General features: G+C 35.2%; 1 protein-coding gene across 2 annotated transcripts in view; it reads left to right on the top strand.

The window, feature by feature from the left end:
• COL4A5 (collagen type IV alpha 5 chain) overlaps positions 1-25,536 on the top strand; it is a 251,533-nt gene that overhangs the window by 184,136 nt on the left and 41,861 nt on the right. For both annotated transcript variants that reach the window (XM_070292139.1, XM_070292138.1), the window contains exons 29-36: positions 268-418; positions 12,269-12,382; positions 17,722-17,889; positions 18,755-18,844; positions 19,312-19,461; positions 21,032-21,130; positions 22,561-22,650; positions 23,178-23,317. In XM_070292139.1, coding sequence (XP_070148240.1) covers positions 268-418; positions 12,269-12,382; positions 17,722-17,889; positions 18,755-18,844; positions 19,312-19,461; positions 21,032-21,130; positions 22,561-22,650; positions 23,178-23,317 — 1,002 coding nt within the window. The remainder of the gene's footprint in view (positions 1-267; positions 419-12,268; positions 12,383-17,721; positions 17,890-18,754; positions 18,845-19,311; positions 19,462-21,031; positions 21,131-22,560; positions 22,651-23,177; positions 23,318-25,536) is intronic.

The following is a 25,536-nucleotide window of genomic DNA, read 5'->3' as shown; positions in this document are numbered from 1 at the left end:
TTCTTTAGTTTCATGCTCTCTCAGATATTTCTTTCTTGTCCTGAAACCAGACCAAATAATTCAATTTGTTTTACTAAGCCCTGTTTCCTGTCCTTCCAAATGTTCTGTACTGCATACCAATTACTTTTCATTTATTTATCCTATTTCCTGTATCATAGCTGGGGGGAATATTACCTTGTATTGTCTGCTTTAAATTCTCTATAGTAAACAGTAAACACCAAGAAAGTCATGGGAATTTTGTTGTGTTTTATCATGTGTATGCTTTAGGGAGAACCAGGATTTGGGCTACCTGGGCCACCCGGGCCTCCAGGACTCCCAGGTTTCAAAGGAATACTTGGTCCAAAAGGGGATCGTGGTTTCCCAGGACCTCAAGGTCCTCCAGGACAAGCTGGCTTGGATGGGCTACCTGGACCAAAAGGTATGGAAGTATTTGCTGCTTCTCAATTTGCTTTTAACTTTTGAAGAAATTGTAACTGTTGGGAAATTTTATGGGTGATAAATCCAATTAACTAGAAAGCCCATGTTACTCCCCATCATGGCTTTTTAAAAATCCTCCATTGATATTTTTGTGTTTTATTTCATTGTATAGGTGATATGTATGTACTGAAGTAACACTTTTATAAGAAGTTTTTGCTTTATCTCTCTCCATCTACTATGTTCCTCCACATCACATGTATAGTTATTTTTTTAGTTATTTATCCTTCTGGTGTTCCTTCATACAAATACAAGTCAATAGGAATATATATATATAAAATCTCCTACCTTTCTCGAAAGATAGAGTACTACCTTTTGACTCTTTGCATTTTACTTATTTCATTTAACTTTATATTCTAGAGATCCCTCTATATTAGTGTATAGAGATCATGATTTTAAAAAAAATAATTGCCTAGTATTGAATTGCTTGGGTATACCATGGTTTGTTCTACCAGTTGCTAGTTGCTAGATTGGGATTTTAGCAATTTTCTTATTAGAAATAATGCTGCAGTGAATAATCTTGTATATATGTAATTTCATATGTGTAATGTTAGCATAGAACAGTAAAAATGGATTTTCTGAATGGAAGGACAAATGCATTTCTATATATTGACAGATTCCTCTCCAGTTGTACCCCTTTACACTCCCAGCAAAAATGTATGAGTGTGCTTGTTCCCCCACAGCCTTGCTAAATGAGTATGTTGATGACCTCTTGGATTTTTTGCCAAACTGTTGGCAACAACTAGGTGTCTCAGTATAGTTTTCTAAACATTTTATTGCGAGAAATTTCAAACACACATAAAATATTAACAAGAATTGTTCAGGGAAAATCCATATATCTACCACCTAGATTCTACAATTAGTATTTTTCCCCCCTCTCTTCCAACATTTAATTTTTAAAAATTGTATGTATACAACAAAGTAGAATTTGATAGTGACTACTTTATACCCACCATTGATATGCTACTATCAACATTTTACTATGTAAGATTTGTCAAATATTTGTCCATCCCTTTTTCCTTTCATTGACTTATTTTTAATGCAACTCAGAGTAAACTACAACAGCAATAACTTCGCCTTCAGTACTGCTGTATGCTTGTCATTCATTGTAATTCTGTGGTGGTTCTTTTTCTTTGATACAAATTCACAATAAATGAAATGTGCAAATCTTAAGGGTACATTTTCTGGATTTTAGCAGATACATAATTCTGTGTCTCCAAACCCCTATCAACATTTAATGCTAGAAATTTCCCTTTTGCCCCTTTCCTCAGTTCTTACCCTAACATCCACAATGGCAACCATACTGTAATGATTTTTATCATAAGTTAATTCTGTATATTTTAGAAATCCATTTGGAATTATACAGCATGTACTTCCTTTGTAAGGCTTCTTTTGCTCAGACTATTGTTTTTGAAATCCATTCATGTTGTTGTGTTTATCAGTAGTTCTTTATTTTTTTTATTGAGCATTTTGTTGTACAAGTATATCAAAGTTTGTCTGTCCATTCAGTGTTGATGGATACCTGGACTGTGTCAAGTTTTTATTATTATTAGGGAAATTCTTAAGAACATTATTTTACAAATTTTTAATGGGTATATGCTTTCATTATGCTTGATTAAGTACCTGAGAGTAGAAATGTTGGGTCATAAGAGAAATGTGTGTTTGTTGTAAGAGAAACCACTAGACCTTTCTCAGGGAAGTCTTGTACTCTATTCATAGGAATGTAAATTGGTATAGCCACTATGGAAAACAGTATGGAAGTTTCTCAAAAGACTAAAAATAGAACTACCATATTGATCCAGCAATCCTACTCCTGGGCATATATCCAGAGAAAACTATAATTTAAAAAGATGCATGCCTCCGAATATTCATTGCAGTGTGTGCATGCTAAATCGCTTCAGGTGTCCAACTCTGTGTGACCCTATGGACTATAGCCCACCAGGCTCTTCTGTCCATGGGATTATACAGGCAAGAATACTGGAGTAGATTGCCATGCCCTCCTCCAGGGGATCTTGCTGACCCAGAAATTGAACACATTGTATTTTACATCTCTTGTATTGGCAGGCAGGTTCTTTAGCACTGGCGCCACCTGGGAAGGCCATTCATGGCAGTACTATTCACAACAGGGCTTCCCAGGTGATGCAGTGGTAAAGAGTCTGCCTTCCATTTTAGGAGACTCAAGAGATACCCTGGAGGAGGAAACAGCAACCCACTTCAGTATTCTGCCCTAGGAAATCCCATGGACAGGGGAGCCTGGTGGGCTACATTCCATGGGGTTGCAAAGAGTCATGACTGAGCACACGTGCACACACAGTTGAAAAAAAAAAGCAAAATGAAGTTTTGCCATTTCCAACAACATGAATGGACTTGGAGGATATTATGCTTAGTGAAACAAATCAGACAGAAAAAGACAAATACTGTATGATAGGGCTTATATGTAGAATCTAAAAAAAAAAAACTGATGAATATAACAGAGGAAACAGACTCTCAGATATAGAAAACAAACTAGTGGTTATCAGTGGCGAGGGGTAAGATAGGGTAAGGGATTAAGAGGTAGAAACTATGTATAAAATAAGCTGCAAGGACATACTGTACAGTACCAGAAATATAGCCAGTATTTTTATAATAGCTATAAATGGACTATATAACCTTTAAAATTGTGAATCACAGTACAGTTGTTCTATAATACTGACTATTGTACTACAGAAACCCACACAAAATTATAAAGCAGCTTTCTACCACTTAAAAAATAAATTTTTTAAATAAATAACTACAAATTGAAAAAACATTGTGAATCACTATGTTGTACACCTGAAACTTATATAATACTGTAAATCACCTATACCTCAGTAGTAAAAAAGAAACTACTAGACCTTTCCCCAAAATGGTTGTATCATTTTCTAACCAATACAGTATGAAAGTTTCAGTTGTTCTGCATTCTCTCCAGCATTTGCTGTTATCGATCTTTTCATTTTTGAATTTTAGTAAGTATGTTGGTAATGTATATTGGTTTCAGTTTGCATTTCCCTGATGACTATTGATGTTGAGCTCTTTTGCATGTATGTGTGGATTATTTACACATTCAGATATTTTTCCAACTTTGAAATATGGTTTGTTCCCCGTTTTATTGATAAGTTGAAAGTGACCTTTACATATCCTGCATGCTGGTTCTCTGTAAAATATATGTTTATGAGTATTTTATTCCTGTCTGGCTTGCCTATTCATTTTATTATCAGTGTATTTTGATGAGCAAAAGTTTTAATTTTATTGATTTTTCATAAATTTATCAGTTTTTTATTGTATGATTATTATTTTCTGTGTTTTGCCCAAGAAAACTTTCCCTGTTCCAAAGTTACAAATATATTCTGTTTTATTTTTGTAAGTTTTACAGTTTTAGTTTTTATATTGGAGACTATCTATCATCCATTTAAAATGATTTTTGCTTAGCATCATTTATTTAAAATAGCTCTCTACCCATTGAATTATGTTGGTGCCTTTGTCAAAAATCAAATAATTTTTTATGTGTAGGTGTATTTCTGTGCTGTCAATTATACCTATCTATTTTATTATCCTAAGTCAGTAGCAACTGTTTAAATTACAGTAGTTTTATAGTGTGACTTGATGTCAGGTAATGTAAGTTCTCCAACTTTGTTCTTTTTAAAAAATTTCTTTGGATATGCTAGATCCTTTGCCTTTACTTTCAGGATAATTTAAATTTATAGTTAAAATAATGGTATTTCCATTATTATGAGTGAAATAGGCCATCTTTTCATATGTTTAAAGGATATTTTTTTTTCATGTAAACGGCTCATGTCCTTTGTTCATTTCTTTATTGGTTTCTTCTATCCCCTTGATTTTTATTTCCCTAATTATATATATGAATAGAATTCATCTTAACTGGTTTGGTGATTGTTTCTTTTTTCCTTTCTGGCTTGCAAGGAACTAGACTCTCCTGGTAAACAGTTTCACCCTCTGAGAAAAGTCTGAACAACCCCATGCTCCTGAAAAAAATTGGATTGATTCCCATTAAAGCAACAGAACAGCAGAACAAAATTTAACCAGGCTATATTTTGCCAGCACAGGCCCCAAATTGAACCAATACAAATTCTCAGATAAGCACTTTTAAAAATACCTTCCTGGCAGTCCTAAGATGGTGGAGGAATAGGACGGGGAGACCACTTTCTCCCGCACAAATTCATCGAAAGAACATTTGAACACTGAGCAAATTCTACAGGAGAACTTCTGAATGCTGGCAGAGGACATCAGGCACCCAGAAAGGCAGCCCATTGTCTTTGAAAGGAGATGGAGAAGTCTTGAGGCTACTGTACGAATAAGACTGAAAACCAGAGGCAGGAGGCTTAAGTCCAAATCCTGAGAACACCAGAGAACTCCTGAATCCAGGGAACATTAATCGATAAGAGCTCATCAAAGCCTCCATTCCTACACTGAAACCAAGCACCACCCAAGGGCCAACAAGTTCCAGAGCAAGACATACCACACAAATTCTCCAGCAACACAGGAACATAGCCCTGAGCTTCAATATACAGGCTGCCCAAAGTCACACCAAACCCACTGACATCTCAGAACTCACTACTGGACACTTCATTGCACTCCAGAGAGAAGAAATCCAGCTCTACCCACCAGAACACCGACACAAGCTTCCCTAACCAGGAAACCTTGACGAGCCACCTGTTCAACCTCACCCACAGTGAGGAACCTCCACAATAAAGAGGAACCACAAACTGCCAGAATATGGAAAGGCCACCCCAAACACAGCAATCTAAACAAGATGAAAAGGCAGAGAAATACCTAGCAGGTAAAGGAACAGGATAAATGCCTACCAAATCTACCTGATTAAGAATCTACCTGATAAAGAATTCCAAATAATGATGGTGAAAATGATCCAAAATCTTGAAAACAAAATGGAGTAACAGATAAATAGCCTGGAGACAAGGATTGAGAAAATGCAAGAAATGTTTAACAAGGTCCTAGAAGAAATAAAAAAGAGTCAATATAATGAATAATGCAATAAATGAGATCAAAAACACTCTGGAGGGAACCAACAGTAGAATAACAGAGGCAGAAGATAGGATAAGTGAGGTAGAAGATAGAATGGTAGAAATAAATAAAGAAAAGAGGAAAAAAGAATTAAATGAGGACAACCTCAGAGACATCTGGGATGATGTTAAATGCCGCAACCTTCGAATCATAGGAGTCCCAGAAGAAGAAGACAAAGAGAAAGACCATGAGAAAATACTTCAGGAGATAATAGTTGAAAACTTACCTAAAATGGGGAAGGAAATAGGCACCCAAGTCCAAGAAACCCAGAGAGTCTCAAATAGGATAAACCCAAGGTGAAACACCCGAAGACATATATTAATCAAATTAACAAAGATGAAACACAAAGAACAAATATTAAAAGCAGCAAGGGAAAAACAACAAATAACACACAAGGGGAATCCCATAAGGATAACAGCTGATCTTTCAATAGAAACTCTTCAGGCCAGGAGGGAATGGCAAGACATACTTAAAGTGATGAAATAGAAAAACCTACAGCCCAGATTACTGTACCCAGCAAGGATCTCATTCAAATATGAAGGAGAAATCAAAAGTTTTACAGACAAGCAAAAGCTGAGAGAATTTAGCACCACCAAACCAGCTCCTCAACAAATGCTAAAGGATCTTCTCTAGACAGGAAACACGGAAAGGGTGTATAAACTTGAACCCAAAACAGCAAAGTAAATGGCAACGCGATTATACTTATCAATAATTACCTTAAATGTAAATGGGTTGAATGCCCCAACCAAAAGACAAAGACTGGCTGAATGGATACAAAAACAAAACCCCTATATATGCTGTCTACAAGAGACACACCTCAAAACAAGGGACACATACAGACTGAAAGTGAAGGGCTGGAGAAAGATATTTAACACAAATAGAGACCAAAAGAAAGCAGCAGTAGCAATACTCATATCAGATAAAATAGACTTTAAAATAAAGCCTGTGAAAAGAGACAAAAAAGGATACTACATAATGATCAAAGGATCAGTCCAAGAAGATATAACAGTTATAAGTATATATGCACCCAACATAGGAGCACCGCAGTATGTAAGGCAAATGCTAACAAGTATGAAAGGGGAAATTAACAATAACACAATAATAGTGGGAGACTTTAATACCCCACCTACACCTATGGATAGATCAACTAAACACAAAATTAACAAGGAAACGCAAATTTCAAATGACACAATAGACCAGTTAGACCTAATTGCTATCTGTAGGACATTTCACCCCAAAACAATGAATTTCACCTTTTTTTCAAGTGCACATGGAACCTTCTCCAGGATGGATCACATCCTGGGCCATAAATCTAGCCTTGGTAAATTCAAAAAAATTGAAATCATTTCAAGCATCTTTTCTGATCACAATGCAGTAAGTTCAGTTCAGTTCAGTCGCTCAGTCATGTCCGACTCTGTGACCCCATGAATCGCAGCATGCCAGGCCTCCCTGTCCATCACCAACTCCCAGAGTTCACCCAAACTCATGCCCATCGAGTCCGTGATGCCATCCAGCCATCTCATCCTCTGTCGCCCCCTTCTCCTCCTGCCCCCAATCCCTCCCAGCATCAGAATCTTTTCCAATGAGTCAACTCTTCACATGAGGTGGCCAAAGTACTGGAGTTTCAGCTTTAGCATCATTCCTTCCAAAGAAATCCCAGGGCTGATCTCCTTCAGAATGGACTGGTTGGATCTCCTTGAAGTCCAAGGGACTCTCAAGAGTCTTCTCCAACACCACAGTTCAAAAGCATCAATTCTTCGGCGCTCAGCCTTCTTCACAGTCCAGCTCTCACATCCATACATGACTACTGGAAAAACCATAGCCATGACTAGATGGACCTTAGTCAGCAAAGTAATGTCTCTGCTTCTGAATACAGTAAGATTAGATGTCAATTACAGGAGAAAAATTATTAAAAGTTCCAACATATGGAAGCTGAACAACGTGCTGCAAATCACAGAAGAAATCAAAAAAGAAATCAAAATATGCATAGAAACAAATGAAAATGAAAACACAAAAACCCAAAACCTATGGGACACTGTAAAAGCAGTGCTAAGGGGAAGGTTCATAGCAATACAGGTTTACCTCAAGAAACAAGAAAAAAAAAAAGTCAAATAAATAACCTAACTGTACACCTAAAGCAACCAGAAAAGGAAGAAATGAAGAACCCGAGGGTTAGTAGAAGGAAAGAAATCTTAAAAATTAGGGCAGAAATAAATGCAAAAGAACCAAAAGAGACCATAGTAAAATCAACAAAGCCAAAAGCTGGTTCTTTGAAAGGATAAATAAAATTGACAAACCATTAGCTAGACTCATCAAGAAACAAAGGGAGAAAAATCAAATCAACAAAATTAGAAATGAAAATGGACAGATCACAACAGACAACACAGAAATACAAAGGATCATGAGACTATCATCAGTAACTATATGCCAATAAAATGGACAATGTGGACGAAATGGACAAATTCTTAGAAAAGTACAACTTTCCAAAACTGAACCAGGAAGAAATAGAAAATCTTAACAGATCTATCACAAGCATGGAAATTGAAACTCTAATCAGAAATATTCCAGCAAACAAAAACCCAGGACCAGACGGCTCCACAGCTGAATTCTACCAAAAATTTAGAGAAGAGCTAACACCTATCCTACTCAAACTCTTCCAGAAAATTGCAGAGGAAGGTCAACTTCCAAATTCATTCTATGAGGCCACCATCACCCTAATACCAAAACCAGACAAGATGCCATAAAAAAAGAAAACTACAAGCCAATGTCACTGATGAACATAGATGCAAAAATCCTTAACAAAATTCTAGCAAACAGAATCCAACAACATATTAAAAAGATTGTACATCATGACCAAGTGGGCTTTATCCCAGGGATGCAAGGATTCTTCAATATCCGCAAATCAATCAATGTAATGCACTACATTAACAAATTGAAAGATAAAAGCCGTATGATTATCTCAATATATTCAGAGAAAGCCTTTGATAAAATTCAACATTCATTTATGATAAAAACCCTCCAGAAAGCAGGAATAGAAGGAACATACCTCAACATAATAAAAGCTATATATGACAAACCCACAGCAAACATTATCCTCAGTGGTGAAAAATTGAAAGCATTTCCCCTAAAGTCAGGAACAAGACAAGGGTACCCACTCTCACTACTACTATTCAACATAGTTTTGAAAGTTTGGCCACAGCAATCACAGCAGAAAAAGAAATAAAAGGAATCCAGATTGGAAAATAAGAAGTAAAACTCTCACTGTTTGCAGATGACATGATCCTCTACATAGAAAACCCAAAAGACTCCACCAGAAAATTACTAGAGCTAATCAATGAATATAGTAAAGTTGCAGGATATAAAATTAGCACACAGAAATCCCTTGCATTCCTATACACTAACAATGAGAAAACAGAGAAATTAAGGAAACAAGCCCATTCACCATTGCAATGAAAAGAATAAAATACTTAGGAATATACCTACCTAAAGAAACAAAAGACCTATATATAGAAAACTACAAAACACTGGTGAAAGAAATCAAAGAGGACACAAATAGATGGAGAAATATACCATGTTCATGGATTGGAAGAATCAATGTAGTGAAAATGAGTATAACCCAAAGCAATCTATAGATTCAATGCAATCCTTATCAAGCTACCAATGGTATTTTTCAGAGAAGTGGAACAAATAATTTCATAATTTGTATGAAAATACAAAAAACCTTGAATAGCCAAAGCAATCTTGAGAAAGAAGAATGGAACTGGAGGAATCAACCTGCCTGACTTCAGGATACACTACAAAGCTACAGTCATCAAGACAGTGTGGTACTGGCACAAAGACAGAAATATAGATCAATGGAACAAAATATAAAGCCCAGAGATAAATCCACGCACCTATAGACACCTTATCTTCCACAAAGAAGGCAAGAATATACAGTGGAGAAAAGACAATCTCTTTAACAAGTGGTGCTGGGAAAACTGGTCAACCACTTGTAAGAGAATGAAACTAGAACACTTTCTAACACCATACACAAAAATAAACTCAAAATGGATTAAAGATCTAAACATAAGACCAGAAACTAACTATAAAACTCCCAGAGGAAAACATAGGCAAAACACTCTCCAACATAAATCACATCAGGATCCTCTATGACCCACCTCCCTGAGTAATGGAAATAAAAGCAAAAATGAATAAATGAGACCTAATTAAACTTAAAAGCTTTTGCAAACAAAGGAAACTATAAGCAAGGTGAAAAGACAGCCTTCAGAATGGGAGAAAATAATAGCAAATGAAGCAACTGACAAAGAATTAATCTCAAAAATATACAAGCAACTCCTGCAGCTCAATTCCAACAAAATAAATGACCTAATCAATAGATGGGCCAAAGAACTAAAGAGACATTTCTCCAGAGAAGACATACAAATGGCTAACAAACACATGACAAGATGCTCAACATCACTCATTATCAGAGAAATGCAAATCAAAACCACAATGAGGTACCATTTCATGCCAGTCAGAATGGCTGCTATCCAAAAGTCTACAAGCAATACATGCTGGAGAGGGTGTAGAGAAAAGGGAACCCTCTTACACTGTTAGTGAGAATGCAACAGTATAGCCACTATGGAGAACAGTGTGGAGATTCCTTAAAAAACTGGAAATAGAACTGCCATATGACCTAGCAATCCCACTGCTGGACATACACACCGAGGAAATCAGAATTGAAAGAAACATGTGTACCCCAGTATTCATCGTAGCACTGTTTATAATAGCCAGGACATAGAAGCAACCTAGATGTCCATTTGCAGATGAATGGATAAGAAAGCAGTGGTACATATACACAATGGAATATTACTCAGCGATTAAAAAGAACACAATTTGAATCAGTTCTAATGAGGTGGATGAAACTGGAGCCTATTATACAGAGGGAAGTAGGCCAGGAAGAAAAACACCAATACAGTATACTAACACATATATATGGAATCTAGAAAGATGGTAACAATAACCCTATATGTGAGACAGCAGAAGAGACACAGATGTATAGAACAGTCTTTTGGGCTCTGTGGGATAGGGCGAGGGTGGGATGTTTTGGGAGAATGGCATTGAAACATGTATATTATCATATGTGAAATGAATCGCCAGTCCAGGTTCGATGCATGAGACAGGGTGCTCAGGGCTGGTGCACTGGGATGACCCAGAGGGATGGAATGGGGAGGGAGGTGGGAGAGGGGTTCAGGATGGGGAACACAGGTATACCCGTGGTCGATTCATGTCAATGTATGGCAAAACTACAATATTGTAAAGTAATTGGCCTCCAATTAAAATAGATAAATTTATATTAAAAAAAATAAAAATACCTTCCTGTCTTTGAGTAGACAGTTCTGGCTAGCTATTTAACTGTGATAGTCAAAGTTACAGATAGTGTTTCCTATCACCTACCTCCCCAGGCTTAGACCTGTGACCCCAAAACTTACAGATAGAAACATTTCAAATGATAAGCTATGTGGCTAGCGATCTCTATATGGAAATTGCTCTCTCACTATACTTTGTTTATAATAACAGCCTTGAGACAGAGGTTGGGAAGAAAGAGGTTGAAGCCTAGTTTAAATATCAGCTCCCTATGAATCATTTGCCTAACCACTGAAGTATAGAATCCCCATATCGTACATAGGATTCATTCTCAAAACTCAGTAAAGTTCCTAAGGTGCTAGAAAAAAAAAAGAATTGGGGACTTTCTGCTATGTAATTCCTTTATTCCTCAAACATTTATTATGTTCTTATTGTATGCCTACTACTTTAATCACTTGAAACACAAAGGCATTGATTCTGTTCTTGAATATCTCAGAGATTGTTCTCTACTATTAAAAAAAAATCATAGAAGGCATTACCATGATCTTGGTTATCTCAATAGAAAGCTTTATGAGTATGTATCACTAATGTTTTGGACCAATAGACCACAGTCAAAACACAGCAAGCAGATCACAGTAAAAGTTCACCCACTAGATGTATTTATACCAGTGATTGGGTATTAAAACTTAGGAGAAATTGATACAACATTTTCAAGGCAACATAGTGACCAATAATAAATTAGTAAGGCTAATATCCATCAGGAAAGAACTACATGAGGGAGAAAATGTGCTTAAGATTGACCATTGGAATCATTAAACAAAAATGAAAAGATAACTTTGGAAGCATTCAGTTTACCTCATGTGTTACTTTTGTTCAGGGCCTCTTCTAAGGTGCCTTGCGAAGCAATATAAGAGGTGACATTTGAACTGAATCTTTAAGGAAGGATGTTCCAGGTAGCAGAAATAACATGCAAAATATCATTGTGACAAATAGAATGGTGTGTTTATAAATATTGAAATAAATAGGAAATAAAGTATAATTTGCAAAAACAAATTTGTGTCATATTTGGAAATAAATAAAACATAATGTGCCTAATGTATTTGTGGAAAAAAATTAAAACTGTTACTAAGAACTTGATAAGTCTTCTGTGTGGATGGAAAGACATAGTCAATTTTCCCCACATTTGTCTGTCTATATATATACTGCATTTTCAATGAGAATTCAAGTATGAATTTTTAGGCATAACGTTAACTGATTCTGAAAGTTAATGTTTAGCAAACAAGTTAAAACATACTACAAAATCATTGTAATTATAACTTTGTGACACAATGCTAAAGACGAGTGACTCAGCTGTTGTTTTTAATATCTAAACTATATTTATTCCTTAAAGGTGACATTGGACCAAATGGACAACCTGGGCCAATGGGACCTCCTGGATTGCCAGGAACAGGTTTTCAGGGACCACCAGGGCCACCAGGAATTCCTGGACCAATAGGCCAACCTGGTAAGATTGGAGTAAATATGCATTTTGTAGCACATTTATGTAGAGGTTGGTTAGCCCCTCAATAAAGTGTAACCTGTGTTAATAGTCTTACAGAAAGCAGATCTGAGAGTTAACATGTCCACGTATATAATTATGTAAAAGCAAAAGAGCACAGATCACAGCAGAAGAGCTAATATTACCTGATATTTGCCCTCTCTGTTCATTTAAGATTGATCTATTAACAACAGTGCAGTTTAGCAATTGCAGTATGTTTCCATGGCTTATAATCGTTGAGTTAATCATACCGTTGGAATCTTAGGAACTTCTGGTGCTAATCATTTCAGACCTGAGTAGCTATATGGCATTAATAGAGCTTTGTCTGTGAAACCTCATAACATTTCTTAGCATAGGATTTTAAAAATCCTATTAAAAATATTTTTTAGGCATCCACAATTTTTTAAATAAGTGAGTTTAATTGAATTTTCTCTTCTTTTGCCCATAAATCAACATTTACTTTACAACTCATAAGCATGCTAAGATTATGAGTTTTTTAAGGTTTTTAAGATTTCTTTTTAATGTGAATACTCAAAAAAGATTTGTCAGCTTGCGATGTCATAGAGAATCATGATTCCTCTATGTTCATGTGAGAGTTTACAGATTCTGAACTATCTGGTGATATGAATTACTTTTATCTTAATCTAGGAAGATATAGTAAGGTTCACATGTAGGCCAAGATTTTATTATTGCAAAGTACTATAATAATATATGAAATTAAAGCAAATATGGAACATTTAGTCATTCCTTAATTCACATGAATATGTTGGATGACTTAAATGCACCATTCAGATATACAATTGTTGACTTTGAAGCAATGGAATATGTTTCTGACCTTAAATGCCAATAGCTATTTTGTTAGTTGATTATGCTAAAAATCTAGAAACACTGATTAACATTATAAAAAGCCTGAAAAGTAAAGGTTATTTTTGCTTATGTCCTATTTTAAACATTTATTTTATGGCACATTGTACCTATTTTTAAATGGCCCCTAACATGTCACTACTGATTTAGAAATAAAAAAGAAAACTTACGGTGTTGCTTTGAACCAACTGGTAAAGAAGCAGGTGCTTCAACATTAATGAGAAACCCTTCTGTCTAACTAGCATAGCAGAGGGATCTTGAGAAAAAAACAATTAATTTTTACGTTTGGTCATTATAGTCTTGGCCCGCTATTTCACAAAATGGCTAAAATGAATTTATGATTTCTGTTATGTTTTTTCATTTTGTTTCCCCAAATTACATAAGGTTTCAGAAGCATTTTGAACTCTTAAATCACTGCTGAGCAAGAATAAAAAGAGATTATTAATACCAATTAATACCAATCTGAACAAAATAAAAATACATTTATTTGTGTTTTAATGCTTTTTAAAATTTAGCTAATATTCTACAATATTTTATTCATCTAATGTCCTCTCTAATTCATGGATATATAGGTATATTTATAAAGTCTATATGGGATGGGCAGGGGGAAAAGTAATGATGCTGAATTTAATCTCATCTCTTTCTTCTGTAAATATATATTTTGCCATATATTTGAAGATCTGAACTAATATGGTTCAACAATAAATGAAGTTAACAGTGACTGCCACAAAAAATGTATTGAATACATTCTTATTAATATAGAAATATTCTCAAATCACATTTTTTTACCATTGGATGACTATATTTTATATTTGATAATAGCAATGTATACTCACTTTTAAAGTAAATTTTACATGAATCACCAAAGCAGAATATTGTCTTCGTGCATTTCAAAAATACCATAATTTTTGTTTGTACATCTCAATAACAGGACTATCAGCAAGGCTACTACTAATATCTTGATACACCTTGCTTATACTGCATGGCTGAAATTCTAACTACTACCTATTTTTAAAATAAAAACCTTATTTAATATACTTTCTGTGTTTCATTTTGTAGTAGTAAACTTACTGCAAAGTATTCTATCTTGTCATTTCTCCAGAGATATATCCTTTTCAGGCTTTTCTTTTGACTCCAGTTTTCTGCTATTATTTAATTAAACTTTACTATTTGTCACTCTTTTTTTCCAAAGCAGACTGTACGGTTTAATGCATGTTTTTAACTTAAAGACTTGTTGAATATCAATTCCTCATTCGGCAATAGGTAAAAATGCCAAAGGACAAGGAGCAGAATGCTTTTCATCTTATGCCCTGGTAAGGGAGAAATGGAAGTTGTTGGTTCTTATTATTTGGTCTGGCCAATAGCTGGAAGATAATTGCTTTAGTGAATCTTTTTAGAGGTCAGTTAAATATACTCAATTCCATGTTCACAGGTAATACCCTAACCTGAGTCAAATGTGTTGTACACTTGTCCCGTCTCAGGAACACATGCATGGCTAAATGGGTTCAAACTTATCACCACTAATGTGAATCAAAGAAAAAAGGCATTAGTCATGTCATTTTCATAGATGAAGGAGAGTACATTGTCATTTTCTAACTTTTTTGGCTATAAAACCCTTGGACTGTGTGTGTGTGTGTGTGTGTGTGTGTGTAACATTTTCACATATAATGCATGTTTTTGTAATTTTTTTTTCCATTAACTTGTTCCATTTGGCTATCAATAAATTAAGAGCATTATACACCTCTAATGTACTTAGCCTCTATAGATATATCCATTAATTCCTGTTATTGTATAAGATTCAGCAGAACTTTTGAATTCATATTAACTTTCTTCATCCTGGATTTTACCGGATGCCAATTCCTGACAATAGTCATGGAAAAGATCTATGCTGTGAAAAATACAGCATAACATATGTTACTGATATTACTAATAACAATGAAGAGATCTTAGCCTAGAACATGTAGTTTGCTTCATCATAGACATGCACTAATAATTATTGAGTTCTCTGTACCTAACCTGTAAGGGCTTCCCTGGTGGCTTAGTGGTAAAGAACCCGCCTGACAATATGTGGGTTTGATCCCTGGATTGGGAAGATCCCCTGGAGGAGGAAATGGCAATCCACTCCAGTATTCTTGCCTGGGAAATCCTATGGACAGAAGAGCCTGGCGGACTGCAGCCCATGGGGTCGCAAGGAGCCGGACATGACTTAGGGTCTAAACAACAACCTAACCTGTTAAGGTACAAAATCAAGTTTAATTTTATATCTAACTAACCTTTAAGAGCTGAAATTCTGAAATGATCATTCAAAGCCATATAAAGGTCAGAAATTAACATGAGTGTACTGCTGATCTTCATCAAAAAGTATTTTTCTGAAGTAAATATTTTATTCTATTGGCAAACATACTTATAGTATATGTTTATGAGCATCTGAGCAAATGCCTAAAACAAGTTTCTTTACTCATTACTAATATGTTAGTAGTGAATCAATATCTAATAAATTCTATTTGTAGACTTTTTTTGTCCTAATCTTTACATGGTTAGTTTTGTTTCCTAACCTAATTAATCTTTTTGCAACTTGCTTCTGCTTGGGTGGTTCATCTTGCTGCTGAACTGTAACTTCCTGCCTCTTGAACTTCAGGTCTACCAGGTATTGTAGTTCTCACTCAAAGCCATATTTTTCTTTTTTAATATTGAGAATTTATTATATTAGAACAAATAGTAGAAAAAATCATCCAAATATAATAGCATCATCATAAAAGATGCAAAAGATAGCACATGAAAACAGTTCTGAGAAGCTGTAAATAGGATATTTATTTTTCTTTTTGATTTGTTTTTTGAGCTTTATTGAGGTATAAAAGGCATAGATAATTGTAATATATTTCAAATGTATAATGTGATGATTTGATATATGTATACATTGTGAAAGAATTTTCACAATCAAGTTCTCACATCCAATACCTTACATATTTACTGATTTGTGTGTGTGAGAACCCTTAAGTTCTACTATATTAGCAAATTGTAATTATGCAATAATGTTATTAGTGATAGTCACCATGTTATTACATTAGATCTTCATACCTTATTCACCTGTTTTTTTTTCCAAAAGCCATATCTTCAAGCTTTAAACTTGGAAAGCAACAAGATTTATCCACATTGAAGTCTTTTAATTATTTTGTAGAACTGCTCTATTGGAGCATATTTCAAAGGGCAAAATAGTTATCTTGAAAACTCAGCTATTAAAAACTACTTGGGCTGTAATATAACAATAAACAGTGATCCATGTAGAGCTATAATTGTGTACATTATCAGGTACCTCATCATATTTCATAAATATAAAATATCTCTCCCCTTTAATAGTATTTTTTACTATGAAATGGCATCATTGGAATCATCACTACTGTGCCAACTAAATGGAAATCTCTCATCTTCAAAGTGAATTTTACCAGTTTAAAGGCATGCTGGTAATATGACACCAAACAGGTCTTAAAATACCAGCCATCTTGTTCTCTTATAACAATAATTGCCTGTGAATCTTCAACAGTAAAACTGGTCATATTGTTGAAGAAATGCTTGGAATGGTCACCTGTTTCACCCCCAGCTTTCAGTCCATTATGGCACATCCCCATTTACCAGATGAAGACCAATAACTTTGACTTAGGAAGTCACATGGCTGATAGGTGTTGGTGTGGGAACTTGCATTATATTTGTAGTGTAATTCCTTTCACTAAACATATTCTTTTTTAACTACCTTGTTTTCTGGAGTGTATTTTTGCATATCATAATTTTTCTATAAAATCCTGGCTAGATTACTGAGAAACAAAAGTTAACAGCAAAAACTAATAGTAATGTGTTATTAAAACAACATGTTAAAACAAAGCCAAAATAAAGTCAAGAGGGCCCAAGTAACTGACTTATTCATTAATTAATTTTTTATGGATTATAGAAATACATCTTAATAATTCATAATACCTTAGAATAGTGGAAATCCAAGTGTGGGCAGTGGACCAGTGTCAAATCACAGACTATTTGTTACTGCACTGGAATTAGAAGAAATTGAGAGTAAGCATTTGACTGTATAATTGTATTAATGTATTAATTGACTATAATAGCCACGATATAGGATTGTATTCTTATGTCTTTTTTATTTCAGTTTTTTGGTATTTTTTATTACATTTTATTAAAAATAGCATGTGATTGTAGTAATTAAGAAAAGATTGGTCGTTTTTGAGAAATAATTTCAGAAGTCCATTCTTAGGGAAATATACTTGAAAATCCTAAAGTTTTATTATTAGATTATTTTCTGTGCATGATAACAAAACTATCCCTAACCCACTGTTAGGTTTGTTGTATACAGGATTCTATTACCTGTTTGCTAGAAAAATAACCAGATACATCTCTTAAAACTGCTTCAATACTTTTTAATATTGGTTTGTATTAACTAGGCTTACATGGACTACCAGGAGAGAAGGGGGATCCAGGGCCTCCTGGATTTGATGTTCCAGGACCTCCTGGTGAGAGAGGCAGCCCAGGGATCCCTGGAGCACCAGGTCCTATGGGACCCCCAGGGTCACCAGGGCTCCCAGGAAAAGCAGGTGCCTCTGGCTTTCCAGGTAATTTTTTAGCCTTCCCTGGTTTTGGATTCCAGAAATTAGAACTAATATGACTCTGGTGTATTAATTCTCTTGTACTTTTCTCTATAGACACTATCCTTTATGTATTAAATGTATTAAATGTCTCTGATTGTGGGAAACTTACTTTGCTGTTTGCAATGCACTTTTTCTCTCTGAGAGCTCCAGTTATATATTGCTGTGTAACAAATGACCCCAAAATATGATGATTTAAAGCAGTCTTTAGTTTTGCTCAAGATTTTATGGGTCAGGAATTATTGGATGACTTACACAGGGTTGTTTATCTCTGATCCACGTGGTTCCAGCTGGAGTGGTTGGGATGAAGGCTCTACTTCCAACGTGGAATTACTGTGACACCTGAGTGTTCATTGGCCTCTTCACATGGTATCTCATTATCCACAGAGGTACCTCACATATGCTAGTATCAGGGTAGTTGCTCTTTTTCCAGGGCAGTTGGTTTCCAAAAGAGAGAATCCCCAAAACTGAAAGTGAGTATTCTAAGAGCCCCAGGTAGGAAGCTGGAAGAATTCTTATCATCTAGCCTTGGGAGTTATACAGGGACACATAGTCAAGGTTAAGGCACAGAGTCATCCCAATTCAAGGGGAAAAGGGTACACAAAGCTGTGTGTACTGGGAAGTGCAGTTCATTTGGGGACCATATTTAGAGACTAACTACCACAGTGATATAGACAGTAGTGGTCACTAAGATTACAATAGTTGCAAAGGGGCAAACCTTATAGTACCTTCCCTCTAACTCAATAGTTTTCTAGTTGACATCTTTAAACTGATCTTTTATCTTTCCAAGGTCAAGGAAAGGTAAAAATGTACCTATTGATATTTTTCAAAGGTGCCAAAGGTGAAATGGGTATGATGGGACCTCCAGGCCCACCAGGACCTTTGGGAATTCCTGGCAGGAGTGGTGTTCCTGGTCTCAAAGGTAATATTCAGGGTTTGCTGGCAGATATATGAAAGAAAGAAAATTAAAAATTTTGCTTTACATCAATACGGAATACTTTTGTTTGACTGCTTAAAAATGAGCAATGCTTTACTTGTATTTTGTTTCTAGGTGACATGGCATTTAAGTAGTTCCTGTTTTCAGTTTGATAGCATGCTTAGTTTGAATACTATGAAATATGATAAGCATTAACTCAAAATAACAACATACAGGGGTTTAATTTTTATTTTTTTTTACAGTCTGTATTTGTTAGAGAACACCAGGAGAGAGATTGTTGTTTGAATGTAAACGTGAGCTCGAGTTATTTATAGACAATAAATAAGGTGCATGAGTGTTTAGGGTGGTCAGTGGCCTACCCAACTGTGTAACATATGAATAATCTTTATATGCATTAATCCTGGATGGATGAACCTGATCTGCTGTGTCTTCCCCACACATGTTGGTTTTAGGTGATGATGGTTTGCAGGGTCAGCCAGGACTTCCTGGCCCTGCAGGAGAGAAAGGTAGTAAAGGAGAGCCTGGCCTTCCAGGCCTTCCTGGGCCAATGGATCCAGATCTGCTGGGCTCAAAAGGAGAGAAAGGGGACCCTGGCCTACCAGGTGAGTGAATGCATTTATTTGAATTTTTCTCCTGGTGTGTATGAAGTTTAATTTTTATTAGCATGGAAAGTGACTTGTAATCCAGGATTAGGGTAATTAGGTATATCAAATTTTGGTAATGTAAGTTAGTTTTCACTGATTTGTACTGTTTCACCGATCAACTTTTGCTTGACTATTTTCTTTGTAGTTTATCTATCACAGACTATGAGGCTTTAAAATAAACAGTCACTTTCAAGCCTTCCAGAAAGTAGTTTATAGAATATGATCAAGAGAAAATGGATAAATAAACAGAATTACTTGGAAAACAGATTTCAATGTTTGGGAAATTTCCTGGCCTTTTAAATTTTTTTTCTTAAAAACCAAATGAGGATGAGTGGTACACTATTTTCCTAAAGACTTTTGATACCCATATCATACTTGATTTTTAAGTACAGTTCACTGTTATTCTAACCTAGAAGAATAAACAAATATTGGACTAAGAACAGCCAAACTCACCCCTGAGGAAGGTTGCTGAAAGTAGGTCTAGGGAACAATTGTGTTATTACAGTTATTTTATTAGAAGCAAATGAGATATGAAACGTAACAGATTTTTAAAATAAAAATCCTTTATTCTTTTTATAAAACTATAACATATTCATAACAAAGCATCAGAAAATACATGAAGTGAAAGTCGCTCAGTTGTGTCTGACTCCTTGCAACCCCATGGATAGTCCATGGGATTCTTCAGGCCAGAATACTAGAGTGGGTAGCCATTCTATTCTCCAGGGGATCTTCTCTACTCAGGGATCGAAACTAGGTCCTCCGCATTACAGGCGGATTCTTGACCAGCTGAACCACCAGGAGAAAAATATGAATAAGCACAAACCAATAAATAAAACACAATCCAATCTGCATAGAATATCCTTTCAAACAACATGGAATTTTTAAACTATGTTTATTTGCAGATTGAGGTAAGGTTTGTGGCTCTTTCTGTGTTGAAACCATTCCTATTGTCAATCCATGTATATGTGTGAGTGTTTGTACATAGATGTTATAAGTTTCCCTGTGAGCAGGGCTTGGTGAGATTTCTCTTCAAACAAGAACTTTAAGACATTACTATTAATTTTGTATATAATCATGAAAGAGGCAAGGCCACCTAATTTTGTATTATTGTTAAAATGAGTTATATTTTTGATTTACTTCTTGCAAAGCTTCTCTCACCATTATACCGTCTGCAAAATAGTGTCAGTAAACTGCATTTGCCTTAATATAAGGTTATGAAAGATAGTTATAGAATCTAAGAGATAATGCAGAGACAGCCTGCCCCAATTCCTTCATTTTACAGTGTAAGAAACTGAAGCCCAAAGAGGAAAATGGCTTAATTATTGAGTGCTCCGAAGTTCTTAATGGTAGCTACATTAAAAAGTGGGAGATTTTAATGAATCCAGTGCTGTTGGTTCATACTATATCAGAATGTCACTGGTTCCTTTATTTCATTATATTTCAGAGTTTGGGTAGCTTGCTTTACCAAATGTATTTAATGATTAATAATATCAGCCTAACTTGTCTTTCTTATACTCATCCTTGGAAGGTATTCCTGGAGTTGCAGGGCCAAAAGGTTACCAGGGTTTGCCTGGAGACCCAGGGCAACCTGGACTGAGTGGACCACCTGGATTGCCAGGACCATCAGGTAAGTATGATAAACCACCTGTAGCAGTTGGGTGGCTGATCCTGACCCCTGGAACAAAGTGATATTTGAAGCAACTGAGATATGGGCCTTTCCTTAACAAAAATGTTGTCATTGGCACAAATGTCAACAGAGATTTGTAGGATATTTTTCTTTACTCAATTTCTTCTTTTTTGTGGCCTCAGAATGTACACAGAATCAGAAGTACATCCAAATAAGGTGCTATATTTTATTTATATACATAGTAGCATATGTAAATTAGACAGTTATCTGTTAGGAGCCTAAAAAATTCACCCTTTTCATTTTTTTTACCTTCAGACAAGTTAATCATTAAACCATGTAAAACAGATTACTGCCATTTCTAGTTTTAAAAGTTTCTAGGAGTAAGAATTTCACAGCCTTCATTGGTAATGTTTTATGGCATTAATCACTCTTATAGGCAATGTGGATTGTTTAATTTCTAGTAAAACTTTTTATTGCTGCTTCTTAAACCATTTTCTTTTAGTTGGACCCCTAAACAATAAAGAATGGCTGGTTACCATCCTCCTAAGAGCCCTTTAGATCAGGTATTCTGCTCTGGACTGTATACTATATTATCTTAATGTAGTTGGAAGGAAGAATTATCTCCTTATCTATCTTTCATATACTTTGCATTCTCTTTCCCAAGTGAGAAGACAGTGTGAAAGAAAAAATAAAAGCAAATAATGTTGAAGGCAACATTGTGATCCTTGGACAATACCTAGGTGACACCGCAGAACTGAAGTATCTAAGCTCTGGGAAGAATGCAAACACAGCAGCCATGACTGAACCCAGTAGCCATGACTTTTGGGGGAAGATAGTCCAGTACTTCTCCATCAGCTCTTACCTACCCCTGGCTTAATGTGCCAAAGGTGTATGTATCATGACAGGTTACCACTGGTTAACCTGGGGAGGTAACCATAGGTTACCTCTTTTGGTTGCGCATGATAAGGCTTTCAATGGGAAAGCTTCTGAATCTTTTTAAAAGACTCTTTAAATTCGATTTATTTGTGATAGATATAGTAAGGTAGTTATACACATATGACAGATAAGACTTCAAGTGGTTGGACTAGTTTTAGGGCAAGAAACAAGATGTCCTGGTGATAGTTATATGTGTACAACAAATAAGACTTCAGGTAATTGGAGTAGTTTTAGGGCAAGACACAAGATTCTTGCATTTTTAAATAAATGTGTATTGGGAGCCCTCTATTGCTGTGATTATATTGTAATATGTTCCTAAGGAGATTTCTTGATAATTTTTGCCTGTCTTGTGTCCAGTTAGATCTGTGGAACTTTATCGTATGTTAAGATTTGGTCAGCCTCTTGCTTTCATTTTAATTACGACCCATTCCAGGAAACCAAGCAACCATAATATTGCTGACTTGTTTTAATTTTAAGCAATTTGACTTTTCTAGGTCCCAAGGGTAACCCTGGTCTCCCTGGAATGCCAGGACTTACAGGACCTCCTGGACTTAAAGGAAACATGGGTGATATGGGTTTTCCAGGTGAGTGATGGAAATCTCCCAGATATTTAGTTCCATTAATGGAAAATGGTTGACTATCTTTGTTATGAGAAAAGAAACTATTGTTGACAGAGTCCAACTGAGGTGATATCTAAAGCAGTCAGTGGGTAGAGCTCTCTCATTACACAAGTATTTGATGTGGGAATTAAGAGACAGAACTTTAGAAAGAATTCACAAACTTACATTTTTTTTCTCCAACTATACCCCCTTTCAACCCACTCCAGTATTCTTTCCTGGAGAATCCCATGGACACAAGAACCTGATGGGCTACAGTCCATAGGGTCACAAAGGGACTGACCTGACTGAAGCAACTTAGCATGAACACATACTCCCTTTCACTTAAACTTCCTTTAAAAATAGGCTTTTGTACAATTCTGATTATAAAGCCCTTTCTTATATAAATGAGACTTTGTGAAATTCTTTTTAAAAATCTTTTTGTGTGGTCATGTGCATTATATATATCCTATACAATATTTTGTAAAAGATTGCATGTTATGTGTTTTTAACAGGCCCGCAGGGTGCAAAAGGGTCTTCTGGACCTCCTGGAGTTCCTGGACAACCTGGCTCCCCAGGATTACCTGGACAGAAAGGAGAAAAAGGTGATCCTGGTATTTCAGGCATTGGTCTTCCAGGTCTTCCTGGCCCAAAGGTAATCCTACTCAGGTATATGCCTGAGCAGATATGATTTTTCTTCAACACTCAGCTTTCTCCTAACTCTTCCTTAAACTACAGTGTGATATAGTGTAGTGTGACATGAATCTCTGGGCAAGAAATTCATCCTTTCTCTTTTATATTATAAGGAGATTTGTTTTAGAGTTTTCAGCCAATCCAAAGAAGGATGAAGGGGGGATCTTTCTGATTTCTTTATTTTCTCTCTATCTTGCTCTTTGAGTATGTTTCGGTAACTGAAAGGCATATTTCTGCCTAGTTTTGGTTTTCCTTTCCCTTTTAGTATGGAGTTGTTGGTCTTTGTCCTAATATTATTATCAACTAACTTGAAGAAGCTTACAAGCAAAGTAACTTATAAAATTAATGAAAGTGAAATAGTATTCTTAAATGCATGTATGAAGTAGTTCTCCGAAACAGTTTTACATATCCCTCTATGCCGCTAGTCACTGTGAAAACTGGTGTTATTTCTCAAGGAATCAAATTTAGAACTTGTTTAAGAATCACTGGACTTTCAAATATTTGATAACTGCTTAATACCATGTAAAAGAGTAGTAATTCCTATTAATTTGCAGAAGTATTTTATAACTAATTGAGATGCGTCCATTGTCTATTAGATACATTTCAAGTGTCTTCTCCCAGTGAATTGTTTGTCTCATAATGATGTTCAATCATTCAGTTACAACACAAAACTTGAGAGTATTAGAAAAGTAATTGTGGAATTAGTGAAAGCTCTCACTGAGATAAGAATTCATTGAATAATACTTTTAAGATAATTTCTTGTTAATAGTATACAAAAGGCTATATTTTGATTGCCTAGTCAATCAACTTATTGTAAGAAGTAATCAAGAGAAATTTATGCTTATTAATTACAGATTAGCAGTATAGAGTTTAAATTTTTCCTTTCTATATGTTGTGTGAGATGAGGAACTATATATTTTTCCCAAATAAATTGTCCATATAACTTAAAACCATTTGTTACAAACTCCATTCTTTACTCATTGATTTTAAATTTCATTTAAAAATTTTATAAATATGTTCATCCATATTTTTTCTAGACTAAGCGAATTTTAGCATTCATATAATGGAACCAAAATGACCATAACAACTCATCTCTGTAATTATAATAAATGACAGCAGAAAAACATGTTTCAGTTGGCCAGTGTCCACAGTGTATTCAACTATCTAAGTAAGATGCTAACTCTTAGTTTTTCTATGCAGCCTACAAATATATTTCAATAAGCAAATTCTACACTAAGCTTGGATACTTGCAGAGTTGATAAAACCAGGAAGTCATGTATTTGAAGTATTCTGTTGTTTCTTTCAGATGGTATTATTTTATCTTAAAATGATGACACATTTAAAAAATAAGATCTTACACTCAGTTCTAATAGATGCAGGCAGTCTTTGCTTTGTACAGTCTGACATGCCAAATTTGTTACCACAAATTAGTTAAATGACATCAGTCCACAATACAGATCAGGTTTAAGTTACCATGGTATATTAGGCTTCAGTCCCTAAACTACTATGTAAATAACTATTGTGCATCATGATCAGTGAGCAGTCATTTCACTTCTTTCAAATTCTATCAGTAATTACTATGAATCTGTTTTGCCATCATGCATTGACAGCAAAGCATGTAGGTGTGTTGCCTCTGTCTCTCATTGACAAACCAACTTGAAATTTAAAAAAGTGAATAATCAAAGAGAAAACTGATCAACAGTGATAAAAGTGCAGTTTAAAAAAGGGAAGGTAATAACACTGGAAGTGAAATTTATATCTAATATAGATGTAATTAGAGACGAAATAGCCAACCAAAGAAATGTTTACATTGCCACCATTTGAGAGACTTCAGATATGCAGCCAAGCAAGCTGGTGAAGACTAAATGATCAACATATGAACTTGACTTTCTTTATATATGTAACTGATGTGAAGAGGGTTTTAACGTTATGAGAAAAACTTTTAATGGTCATAGAATCATGTTTTTCCCATTGATTTTTTAAAATCTCGTTATATGATTTCATCTTGCGTTTTCATTTTTGTGGTCCCATACTATTGAGCAAAATGAAGACTTCCTGCCTATTACTGTAAAAGAAGAGTAGAATAAAAGTTTCAGGAACATGATAGTATGATCAGGAGATGTCAAGCATAAGAAAAAATATTCTGTAATTAGTGACTTGTTAAGAAGTAAGGATAGTGGT

Source organism: Ovis canadensis, chromosome X (genome assembly GCF_042477335.2).
Source record: "Ovis canadensis isolate MfBH-ARS-UI-01 breed Bighorn chromosome X, ARS-UI_OviCan_v2, whole genome shotgun sequence".
NCBI lineage: Eukaryota > Metazoa > Chordata > Mammalia > Artiodactyla > Bovidae > Ovis > Ovis canadensis.
Note: the sequence above shows the minus strand (reverse complement) of the source record. Positions and strands in the feature narration are given on the sequence as shown.